Raw genomic sequence first — 13,626 nt, 5'->3', positions numbered from 1 at the left:
ACAGACATTAAATTCACTTACAGTAACCTTTATTGGACTCACTAGAAGTTCAGTGGTTCTAAGTATTTCCTCATTCTCATTGGGAACTGTGTTGAACTGTATAGTAAATATATTTTTAGATCAGTCTAGACATAGCAATTAATCTTTGTGCTTTTCCAAATAAAATAGAATTGGTTAACGAAATAAAAAAAAAAAAAAGCAGAAATAAAGGACTGACAACCATTCACATGTGCAGATGGTAAAAGCATCTGCCTGTCTGTAAGTTACAGAATTGAACTAGCAAGTTTGAATTAGTTGACTTCATTAGAATTCAAGATTTGTATTATAGCCTCCATGAAAAATCTGTCCCTAGAAGTTACCACAAATATGAAAATTAAGAATTATGTAGGACAAGAGCACATAATTTTATTCTGATATAAAATTATTGCTGTCTAGACTCCCTATATAGGTAAGCATCAAAAAGAGGAGCAAATAATAAGTTCTTGAAGGAGAAATTTCAAATATTGTTTTATGTGTTGAGAATTTTACAATTAGATAATCTCCACTGACTACACATAGAATCTAAACAATCTGTTGAGACTAAATTAAGTTAAAAATTGCTAAAAATATATCATATTTAATTAGTTACAGCATTGGCTATCTATCCTAATATTTAATTACAAAACATTTGAACAGTTTTATTAGGTAAGTCATAGGCATTCAACATAGAACCTGTACTACTCAATGTTGACCTCTACATGTGAGCTACTGGATGATATAATGTCTGCATATATGCTTCTCAGAACATAGGAATTGTTTCAGAAAATGTTACAAAAGGTAATGAATAATATTACCCTCTTAAATGGCAAAATATTTTAGAATGCACATTTTTCTACACTAGTATTATAGAAGTAATCTGTTAATACTGGTTTTATTAAAGTATGTGGTCTTAAATATAAGTCCTCCTTACTTTATTTCCAAAATACCTTCCATCTCCAATTTTGGATTTCACAAATACTTGAAAAGGATGATACCATCTATGGAATCATCAATATTTATTTCTTAATTGCTTTTTAAAAGTTTTTATCTAAGAGTTTACTGAATGCTACTTAGATGGAAAGTTTTGACCATTTCAAAGAAATCTTAAACGCTGTATGCAAAGAAATCTCTGCCTCCATTTTAAGTTTTTTTTTAATAATTTATTTGAGAATAAAACAAATAGAGGAAAATAAAGGGCAATAGGTTTGTGCAGAGAGCAATAAAAACAGTTGTGGTAAGAGCGGAAAGTTATATTTTGAAAAGAAAGAAATAACAAGGATGAAGCAAACATCCAGTCTTTATAGATATTAAAACCCAGAGTAGGAGTGGGGGTGGGGGGAGAAGTCTTCTCTTGATTTTTATTTTTTCACTAAGCATCTGGCTTCAATATCATGTATATTTCAGGGTTTTTAGAAGCTCAGTAGAGGTCTCCCTAGTTGAGTAATGACTGACTAAGTGTTTTTTACGGAGAGAATGAAGCAAAGATTTTCAGTCTCAGATTGCAAAACATTTCATAAAGGAAGACCTCTATCTCCTGAAATTAATTCTTAACAAAGAGTAAGTGCTAGACTGTGAAATCTGTAGGGACAGTGAGAAATAATTTAAAATATCTGAAGTCTGTGTTTGGAAGCTAATATTTTTTAAACCCTTTTTCTGATGATGTGCTTTTAAGTAGATAATTAAATGTTGAAATTACAAAATCTTATAGCACAGCATCAAATTTTTCTTTTAAAATTTGAATTTAATATGGGCACACTTTAAAAACCTGTCATTCTTCTGGGATAAAGGAATTACAGTCAGTAAGCCCAAGAAAAATATAGCATTAATAATTATTAATGATATAGTTTTTCTAGTTAATATTGAATGGGAATGGTTTCTGCTAGCTCCTCAGGAATGCTAATTGATTTGAGCTTAATATAATGATTCTAGGATCAGATCTATGAAGAAATACAGAAACACTACACACAGAGCCACTCACAGAGAATGAGACTTCCTGAATGAGCACCCCACCTAGCTGGTAAAGATAACTCCATCCTTTCAATCTCTTTTCTCTCCAGATCTTGCAGCTCTCCTAACTCTCCCATAGAGTCCAAAAGACATGAAGATGCTCCACCTATCTGAGCAAGGTGGAGAGAATGCATTTAGTAGAGCACTGATATTTCTGGCTGGATGCTAATTAGATTAATTTCAGGGAAGTGCATATGAACCAAAATTATGGAATTGAATTCCTACATGCAGGAAAAATTACACTCATTGACATTCATTGATGCTAAATGTTTAAGGAGAATGAACAGTGGATGTGAGCACAGCAAAGCAATAGGTGCTGTGTTTCAGCAGCAGCAATAGTGACATGAAAGACAAGCCATATTCTGGACAGACATGCATATTTTTATGAGCAGAACACACAGACTCTTGTTCCTTGCTGGTGAAAATACATAGCTGATGGTCATGACACTGTTGAAAAACACTGTTTTGTAGCTGACAATTTTTTCTTAGGGAAAAATTACATGTTCAACAATAGTATTTCCAGATGTTCACACTAGGAGATATCAATTAGACTTGTTACTTAAAGTTGTTTTTTTTTTTTTTCTCTTTTTCTCTATTTTCTCTTTCAGATTACTGTACAACTAAGTGTAGTTCCTAGGTTTATTAGATGTTTTCAGCTGAGACCACCTAAAATTAGACAAAGCTAATTTGGATTTTAATCTCTGCATATCAAGCCCCCATCTATGAAAAAATGACAATGGTGTTCTCTTTCTCAGAGGAATGACAGGATTACAGATTAACTGTGCTAGAGAATGACAGCGTTTGCCCTTGATTTCATAAATATAGGTCAGGTATTCTAACACATTTTTCTGCTGTACTTGTGTGGAGCTGTAAAGATAGCTCTTAAGTGACCAGAGATCACATTGATCAGTAAGAAATGATTTAATGAAAGATTACTTGGAGTAAAGAAGATTACTTTGCCTAAAGAGTAAAGATTACTTTGCCTAAAGAAAGCATAAAATTCAGTTATCACCAGTGTTTTTGTTACAACTGTGGCATGGCCAAGAGTAGGATATTATGAGTACCAGATTTGCCAACTTCATTTGCACAGCCAAAGTTTCTGCTCCTAAAAATGCCTATTCTGTAATTATCCAGGAGGAATTACACACTGAGAGTTTCTAAATGTTATAAAAATCCCTGAATATATTGACTAATTATTTAGACACAAGAATTATGGATTTTTAAAAAAATGAGATAGGTTATAAATCTATAATAATGATGAATGTCAGTGTACTAGGATGGAAGTATATGTTTGTGGGTTGCCATAGCACCTGATGTTAATTCTGTTTAATATTGTTATAAATGGTCTAGACTTAGATTAAACAACACAGTCATATATACAGTTTACACTGAATTGGTAGAAAATACTTAGAAAGGTATATGAATGGAAAAAGATCTAAGGAAGTGAAATATTTTAAACATTTTAAAAGTCAGATATGTCTTGGGAAGAAAAAGCAGAAGCAAATATATTCAAAAAAAAAAAGAAAAAGAAAAAAGAAAAGTAAAACTGAGCTATTCAGAGAGACAAACCCTGAAAATAATATTGATAGAGTGAAGACAGAACTATTAAAACTGTTGCTACTGGATACAAGCCTACAATGTGAATGCAGGTTAAATGTGGATTGGTTGTGGATAAGAAGTTAAAAAAGCAGACAGGTTCGCAATGCCTATGAAAAGTGCTTAGATCAAATGAAAGACATCAAGAACAGGTATGAATGAACAGGCATGAATGAACAGGCAAACATGCCTTTAGTCTGCCACGTTGTAACATTATATATAGCATTTCAAGTTTTTTTGTTTGCTTGTTTGTTTTTTAAGAAAAAACTGAACACAAAGCTTGAGAAATGATAAAAAAAAAAAGCCTAGAATAATTAGTTCTTACATCAGCATAAATCTAGCTTCTGTGGACATACAACAGACTATGCCAAATGGTGGGGTTTATGTACATGTCTACTTGATAATTCTATGTATCACTATGTTCATGATAAATTCTTCAAAGAACTGTAAATCTCATTTAATGTACTTCCACTCTATAGAAAGAATTCAGGATAAAAAATGAATAAGACCAGTATCTTTTAAATAAATAAAATAGAGTTACAAAGATTAGCTGTGTAAGCAAACCTGTCACTAAGGCCACGTGATAGTGTTGTTCAGTTATCTAGTACATATTCTAAACATTTTATATTTACATATACAGTACACATCTTTTCTTGTTTTAAGGCCATCATCAGGTGATTTTATAGCACTATCAATAGTTTTTTACCTGGGTAAGATTTGAACTGCTATACTGGAGAAGCTAATCAACACAGGCTCAGCTGAAAAGCCAAAAAAAAAAAAAAAAAATCACTGTGGCTATTATACAGTAATAGCATTTAAAAACACTTCAAACAATTTGTCCTGAAGAGTTTTAGATGGAATTCACAGAAAAGGCAGACTTCCCACCTGTTTTTGATGATTTTTGGGTGATGTATAGCTATGTGAAAGCATACTGTCTCTCCTGCTGTCTTCCTGGGCGTTGAAAGTAAGCTGCAATCTCCTAGTTCCCCTTGTCACTTACAGCAGACTTTTATACTGTGTAATAAGAATGAATAGTACACTGCTGTTCTTCTTGAAAGACTGATGTAACTATCCCTGGAGAAGAGATCCAGATTTTTATTTTTTTTTTTAATTTATTTTTAAGTCTTACTCCAAAGGAGTAAACAAGGAAAGAATATACATTGTTGAGTTTCTTTACCTTGCCAATCTCTTCTGGCTTTATATCTGTCAGAGCACTCCACATTCCCTGAGAATAAATTTAGGAGTTTTGTGCCTTAAGAAAATAAGAAAGGGCAGGTTGATAGGATACCGAAAGAAAGAGAACAAAGTGGTAGTAGTAGTTTGTTTTGCAACCACCTAAGACAGAAAAAAGTAATACTTGGAGTTCATGAGCAGATGTACCAGCTAGAATAATTTGTATGTCAAGTTTAAAGGCATGATCTTTCAATAGCACATTTTATTATAATGTATAATTAAAAACCCATAAACATTGATGTGCTTTTCTACAAATTACAGCACCTTTAAGCTAAACATGTAATATATAACTAACAATGAACAAGAATATTTTCAAAATTATTTCTTGTTGATAACGACCAAATACATTCACTGTACACTGAAATGAAAAGAAACTATATCACTACTAAATACAAACATATTCATAAACATCAATGTGCATTGGGAGTGACTTTTTCCATTTAAAAAGCAGCCAGAACTTAAATATTGATACTGCATTTCATGTTGAAATATCAGACCATTTTTCAAATTTTTTTTAATGCAACTGCTGCATGACAAAACAAGTGGGGAAAATGTGTTTCCATCATAAAAAAAAATGCAGTAGGCTCAATATTTCTTTCAGAAATCAAGACCTGAGGAAGAAGTTGACTTTATCTACGTTAGATCACAATCTGCCTGGAATTTTCATAAGTATGGTACATTTTTACCTATGATATCGACGACAGAATGGAGTGCACCCTCAGCAAGTTTGCTGATGACACCAAGCTGACTGGTGTGGTTGACATGGTGGAAAGATGGGATGCCATTCAGAGGGACCTTGACAGGCTAGGAAGGTGGGCCCAGGTGAACCTAATGAGGTTCAACACAGCAAAGTGCACAGCAACTTTGTACTTGGGCCAGAAGACCCCAGGCATCCATACAGACTGGAAGGAGTAGTCCTTGAGAGTAGCCATGCAGAGAAGGATCTGGAGGACCTGATGGATGAAAAGCTTAACATGAACCAGCAGCTCAGAAAACAAATGGTAACCTGGGCTGCATCAGAAGAGGGGTGACCAGCAGGGACAGGGAGGCAATTGTCCCCTCTACTCTGCTCTTGTGAGGCCCCATCTGGAGTACTGTGTCCAGGTCTGGAGCCATCAGTACAAGAAAAACAGAGATATGCTGCGAGAGTCCAGATGAGAGCAACAAAAATGATCAGGGGACTGGAACAGCTCCTCTACAAAGATAGGCTGAAGGATAGGCTGAAGCAGCTGGGCTTGTTCAGCCTGGTGAAAAGAAGGCTGCAAGGTGACCTCATTGCACCCTTTCAATTCCTAAAGGGAGCCCTGCAAATAGGAAAGGAATCGAATCAACTCTTTGAAAGGGTTGACAACTGCAGGACAAAGGGAAATGGTTTTAAGTTGAGGGAGGGAAGATTTAGGTTGGATGACAGGGGGAAGTTCTTTACTATGAAGAATGGTGAGTGCTGGAACAGGCTGCCCAGAGAGGTTGTGGATGCCCCGTCCCTGGAGGTGTTCAAGGCCAGATTGGATGAGGCCCTGGGCAATCTGGTCTAGTATCAAATGGGGAAGTTGGAGCCCCTGCCTGTGGCAGAGGGTTGGAGCTTTGTGATCCTTGAGGTCCCTTCCAACCCAGGCCATTCTGTGCGACTGACCGCTCCAGGCTTTCCAGTGTTCATCTGCCTCAAAGTATGACAGTTCAGTTTAACATCATCCTCTTATTTTTGGACTGTTTTATGTTTTTGATGGAGTGGTAACACTAATGTTCCAGTGTTTTCTCATAATTCAGCTTACTATCTTCTAAGGTACAAGATCTCCGTAAAAATCCATACCCTAGCTTAAAACTATTAGACTTTCACCTTACTAATGTTATTTACCTGTACCCTATTCTAAAAGGAATATTAAACAGGAGGAAACATTTCTAGACATCCACTAAAGAGATTGCATTACCCGAGTTATTTTTGTTCCCAACAGTTACAACCAAACTTTCTTAAACAGAAAACTGAACTCTCTTCAAAGCAGTGATCTGTTCTGCTTTTCTTCTCATTAAGAAAATTAGAGGTATTCTGAGTGAATTCTTATACTTGCAAGTGTTTCCTTTTATGCCATTATGTCAATTTGCAGTATTAATTCCAAAGATCAGTCTTTGGAATCTGTGCGTTAACAATTTCTCTTTTAAAGGTGACAGCAGTGAGAACACCTGAAACATAGTGAACAAAGCTTGAAATGACAGCATTTGTTTCTGAGACATACACCTTAGTGCAATTCAAGTTACACTCTTGTAAAGTTGGATTCTCCATTATACTATTTTTTTTTTATTTATTTATTTTTTTTTAAACCTGCTCACCTTTAGTATAGAACTGTGGAAGAAGTGTTATAATTCTTTTTATGTGTTTGAAGGCTTTCCTTTGAGAGTTTTATAATATCAACATAAAGTAGAGACCTTACCCAAATATTTTGAAGGGCAATTCCTTGGATGAGTGAAAGAATACAGATATTTCAGAGCAGGGACTTGATCCTGACATCCAACATCTTCTGTAACTTTGATGACTGTAAGGCCATCAGTTATCCTGGATTCTTAAACTGTTCATTGTGCTGAGGAAAGACAACGCATCTATAGGGGCATCTTCAGGGCCCATAGGTTAATATATACCAGTAAACTAAACAACCCCAGGAAAAGCCAGTGTTCAGAGCTCTCCTGGATAGGTTTGTGTATTCTCTTGAAAAACTCTGAGGCATGATTTGGGTGTTAGCACCATGCAAAGACTCTTCCCAATTGATATCTTTCAATATAGTTACTCAATTCAGGAGAATAAAATGATTTTAAGATGTGGATTTAACCAAATAGAACCCATTTCTTAAAATCATATAATTGATTTATTCACTGTTGTAAGCACCATCTTGACTAGATTGTGAAAAATGTGGGATCTTTGACATCCAGTATCTTCCTTTGGACATTAGCAGTTATGGTGTCAATGATTATTTGTACAGAAGAGTCTCAAACCACTTGCATAGCCCAGTGGTGCAATTTTCATTCTTATCTGTTTATATTTATTTCCAACAAATCTGTGGAAATTAGTAGGAATTTGAAAAGAAAAATGCAGATGAATCTCTGGACAAACATAAATGAGACTTCTGAAAAAAAAAATTGAAGTAAAAAGTATAGTATTAGAGTACTTTAAATTCTTGTCTGCAGGTTTGGTTGGGGTGCAGTCCATTTTAGCAGAAGTAAGATTACTTTAATTAAAGGATTTTTCTACTAACTAAATGAAGCATCCAACATGCCCAATCAATTCTTGCCAATATGATTGCTCTACACAGAAAGAAAGTTAGTAATTAATTACAGGAAGCTTCTTCAAGGACTATTGGTGTACTCTGTAAAACTTGATAAACTGCTGACAAGCATTGTTTCAATGTCATAAGCTGTGTTGCTTACATGGACTGTTGTAGATAAAAAATGTTTTTTTCTCCTTTCACAGAAAAATAATTGTAGTTCATTTTATTTTTCTTTACAACAAGATCAAATGAGTCTGCTATCTATTCACTAAAATAACAACATTTTACAACCTTTCATTCTCTCCTGTTTTCCTTTAAATCAAATATGTATTCTCCCCTAGTTATCCAAAGTGTATTCTACATACAAACAGATAAAAAAAAAGTAGTTTAAAAATCACATTTGGGTGCATATACTAAGTTTCTGTAAAGACTTCCGTAAAGAGTATGAAATCAAAATGAAGTGCTTTTACTGCTTTTTAAATAAACGTGCTGCATTTGACAGCTGAGAATGTTGTACCATGTCATACTTTGTTTTCACTAAGATAAGTCTTCTCCAAATATGATATAAATGTTAATGGAAAGGCTGCAGCTGTACTGTTGATAATTTATAAACACAATTAAGGACAATTAGATGTGAAACTGCAATGGCTCTTGTAGTTGCAGATGCTGTGTAATTCAGAATTGCATAGTCCTGCCAAAATTATCACTGAATTGTCCTTCCTTCTTTCAGTTTCAGACAAGTGATATAAACATGTATAAATAAGAAATATTGAGGAGAAAGAATGGAGTATTTGCTTTTTATGAATAGAAAAAAAAATGAAAGGGAAAGAAGTACGACTCATTAAAATGTAAAGAGCTTCTTATAGTGTAATCCCATGAAGGAAAGAATATTACCCTGAAAGTAAGATGTGACTCCAGCAACAACTGAAATCCCCTCTACTTGAACCCAGACATAACTCTGTGTTTAGCAAGATTAAACTGTAGCACTTGCATACATTTATTATGTTTAATAGACTGTAATACTTCCGTTTGGGAATCTATGTTGTACAGGAGAAGCCTTACTATTACCTCAAAAGTCTTCAAGTGTCCTAGTGAAATAGCATTACTATTAACAAAACTATAGTTTTGGTTAACATGCTAATAAAAAGTAACCCAATACAGAACTAATAAAAGCAATCCACACAAGCAACAAGGTCAAAGTGAAAAGGCACGCTGATAGTTATAACCATCTAAGGTTCTTTTTCAGTGGCATTCAGTATGTTTGTAGCCTGTTTCCTCTGTGTATTCTTACCATTAAACAATTTGATTTTATTACCTTAGGTAGTGAAGTATTAGGTATTACTAATCTAATACATACTTACCTGTGAAACCACGAGGACACAAACACTGAAACAAAGGTTGCTCTCCCAGTTGGCTCATATCGATGCAAGTAGATCCATTAGAACAATTCTTTGGGTAAATTAAGCATGCATTTTCAGCAACTTGGCAAAATTCTCCAGTCCAGCCAGGTGCACAGAGACACTAGATATTAACAAATTAGTAATAGAGTTAAAAAACATCAGCACCACCTGAAACATGAAAGGGGAATGCAGTGTGTTCGTACAAGTTTGTCATCTCTGTCACTACAGATTAAAAGTACAATAAAATACAGTGTAAAAATACAGCTTAAAATATTCTCCATTATTTTGGAATGTCGAAAGAGTTTCAACATCTACCATATTGAAAAAGTGTAGGAAAAGGAGGCACATGAGAAAATGGAAACGCTGAATTACTGACAGTAATGATAGAACCACAGGAAGAGAAGAAGATATTTTAAGGTGAGAGTCAAAGCAGACTGGGATACTAACACAGCCTATGAGACAAACATGGTGCCAACCAATTATGAGACAAGATAATACGGGAGACTGCGTGATGTACTCTGACCATATCTCTTAAATAAAATAAATCAAATAATTCCTTCAGAGGAATGGAGAAGATTTGAAGCTACTTGAAATATCTGAGTACAAGGCTGGAGCTGTTCCTTTAAAAAACCATTCTAGGGTGAAGGAAATATTTTTGTTAGTCTGCACAAACTGCATGCCCATTACATTTTTTTTTTTTTTTTTTGGAGGGGGGAGGGAAATGACTACAGAATTACAGATAAAGAGCTTAATTTACACAAAATAAGGAGCTAGAACATCAGAACAAACAGATAATTAATATTCCAAGAATTGCCTTTAGTTGTAATTTTCTGTTACTCCTAATAATTTGAAAACAATGTAGCAATAATAATCAGATCATTGAGAGTGACTAACAGCAAGCAGTATAGAAAAGAGTTGTCCAGTGATCTTTAAAAAGAGAAAATAACATTAACTGTTGGAAAAGTCTTTTTACTTGAATATCCTTCAAGGATCAAGACACAACATTTAAAAAACAGCCGAAGACAGTGGCTTGTATGTAAAATAAAACAAACTAAAAAAAAAAAAAAAGCACTGAAAATATTTTATTGGAATACAAGATTATATTAGCTTCTGAAAACTGTCCTCTGCTTCTGAAAACTGTCCTCTGCTTCTGAAAACTGTCCTCTGCTTCTGAAAACTGTCCTCTGCTTCTGAAAACTGTCCTCTGCAACCTTCAAATATTACTTATATACTAATCAAACTTGATTAGTACATAACACTACAAACAATAGAATAACAATATTTTAATACTATGAGAGATATATATTTTACATTATATGTACACAGTGTGATCAGCAAAGGGGCAGAGGAGTGTGCAGCTGCACATCATCCAAGTAACAAAATGTTCCCAAAGGACAAAGGCATTGAAAATGCAAAGAATATGTTGCTGAATACAGAAGAATAACCAGCAAAATACAAAAAAACCCTAATGCAACATTAAAAGAGGAGAGTCTCCTTCTCTTCCTCTCCCTCCTCCCTTCCCCCACCATAAAAGAGCAAAATAGCACAACTCATTAAGTCTGAAGAGCAAAGATGGATTAAAAAGAAATGAACAGCCTGATTCAGTAATGATTTCCCTCAAAACGCTCATGAAACTGATAACCTTGATCTCAGGAACCAGTAACTGCCAAGGAACTTAGTGACCTACACAGACTCTAGGCATTTTCACAGTACTGAAAACTCTAAATTAACCACAAGTGTTAAAGAATAACAATTTATTTAGCTACTAGAATGGCTGGAAGGTATATCCCTGCAAGGAGAGGATGAGGTCACTGCCTAGTTTGGAGAAGTGGAGGCCAATATGTTACTTTATTGTTCTTCACAATTTCTAGAAGAAGAAAAATAAGAGAAAGGTGCCAGCCCCTACCCATTGGTAGCACATGAGGGAAAGGCACAAAGCTGCACCAGAAGTAGTTCAGACTGAGTACTAGAAATAATGCATTTACTTATCACAAGGTTGAGGCCCAAGGCTTGTTAGTGACCAAGACGCATTTGGATAATGCTCTCATTAATATGCTTTAACTTTTTTTTTTTTTTAGCCCTGGATTGGCTACAGTTAGGATTCATGCCCTTTGTAGTTCCATTTGAACTACTCTATTCTGATATTATAGATATAAGAAAGCGGACTATAGATATAAGAAGTGGACTGTTTTAGTTAACTATATTGATTGCCACATCTACCTCTGTCATTAAGTAGACAAACCTTCCCCAAACAAACCTATGAAAACATTATTTTGTATGTTAACACGTTATAAACCCCTAGAATTCCAGAATAATTTCGGTTGAGATAGAATTTTGGAGGTCATTTAGTCCAGCCCCTTGCTCAAAGCAGGATCAACTTAAAATTTTAATCTTGTTACTCAGGATCATGTCTTGTTGAGGTCTGAAGAACTCTAAGGATAGAAATTCCAGTGTTTCTGGGTAGCTTGCAACTGTGCTTAACTACACTCACTGTGAACAATTTCCTCTTAAAACCTACTCAGAATTTTTCTCATTGCAACATGTGCAGACTCCATTGCTATGCACTTCCAACAAAAGTTTTCCTCCATCTTGCTTACCATCACCCAAAAGGCAACTGAAGAAGAGAATTATAACTCTCATTCAGCTGTTTGTTTTCAAGGCTAAACAAATCCTTCAGCCTTTCCTCGTGCATCATGTGCTACAACCCTTTGACAATGCTAATGGCTTTCTGCAGGCCTTGTTCTAATTTATCAGTTTTTTTGGTACATTAAAGCCCTAAACGATAAACAGTCCTATGAGTTGGCCTCACAACTGCTGAGCAAAAGGAAATAATGACTCTCCTTGATCTTCTACCTATACTTAGAATCACAGAAACACCAAGGTTGGAAAAGACCTACAAGATCATGCAGTCCAACCATCCACCTATCACCAATAGTTCTCAATAAACCATATCCCTCAACATAATATCCAAATGTTCCTTGAACACCTTCAGGGTGATTCCACTACCTCCCTGGGCAGCCCATTCCAGTACCTGACCACTCTTTTAGAAAAGTAGTATTTCCTAACACCCAGCCCAAATCTCCCCTGGCGCTGCTTGAAGCCATTCCCTCTAGTCCTATCACCAGTTGCACGAGAGAAGAGGCCGAATCCCAGCTCACTACAACCTCCCTTCAGGTAGTTATAGAGAGCAATAATGTCTCCCCTAAGCCTCCTCTTCTCCAGACTGAACAATCCCAGCTCCTTTAGCTGCTCCTCATAAGGCCTGTGCTCCAGAGCTTGCACCAGCTTCTCTGCCCTCCTTTGAACCTGCTCCAGGGCCTCAATGTCTTTCTTGCAGTGAGGGGCCCAAAACTGGACACAGTACTGGAGGCAGGGCCTCACTAAAGCTGAGTACAGGGAGACAATCACTTCGCTGTTCCTGCTGGCAACACTGTTTCTGATACAAGCCATTGGCCTTCTTGGCCACCTGGGCACACTGCTGGCTCACACTCAGCCAAGCATCGATCAATTCTCCCACATCCATTTCCTCTACGCAGTCTTCCAGCCACTCCACCCCAAGCCTGTAGCATTGCTTGGCATTGCGGCCAAGGTACAGGATCCAGCATTTGGCTTTGTTGAAACTCATCTCACTGGCTTCAGCCCAGATATCCAGCTCCCTCTGTAGGACCTCTCAGGTTGACACTTCCAGCCAGCTTGGTGTCATCTGTTAACTTACTGAGGGTGCACTTGATGCCATCATCCAGGTCATCAATAAAGATATCAAAGAGGACAGACCCCAGGACCAACCCCTGGGGAACACCACTCACGACCAGTCGCCAGCTGGATTTAGCTCCATTCACTACCACTCTCTGGGCCCGGCCTTCCAGCCAGTTCCTTACCCAGCCAAGAGCATACCACGTGTCCAAGCCACGGGCTGTCAGTTTCTGCAGGAGAATGCTGTGGGAAACAGTGTCAAAGGCTTTGCTGAAGTGTAGGTAGACTACATCAACAGCCTTTCCCTCGTCTACTAGATGGGTCACTAGATCATAGAAAGAGATCAGGTTGGTCAAGCAGGACCTGCCCTTCTTGAACCCATGCTGGCTAGCCCTGATCCCCCGGGTGCCCCTCACATGCCATGT

General features: G+C 36.4%; 1 protein-coding gene across 1 annotated transcript in view; it reads right to left on the bottom strand.

Moving 5' to 3' along the window:
- Positions 1-13,626, bottom strand: part of EYS (EGF-like photoreceptor maintenance factor) — a 765,389-nt gene that overhangs the window by 680,783 nt on the left and 70,980 nt on the right. Inside the window, exon 6 of the mRNA XM_085217834.1 lies at positions 9,470-9,629. Coding sequence (XP_085073960.1) covers positions 9,470-9,629 — 160 coding nt within the window. The remainder of the gene's footprint in view (positions 1-9,469; positions 9,630-13,626) is intronic.

This window comes from Meleagris gallopavo, chromosome 2 (assembly GCF_905368555.1).
Source record: "Meleagris gallopavo chromosome 2, MGAL_WU_HG_1.1, whole genome shotgun sequence".
Classification (NCBI taxonomy): domain Eukaryota; kingdom Metazoa; phylum Chordata; class Aves; order Galliformes; family Phasianidae; genus Meleagris; species Meleagris gallopavo.
This window is presented reverse-complemented; position numbering and strand designations above follow the sequence as displayed.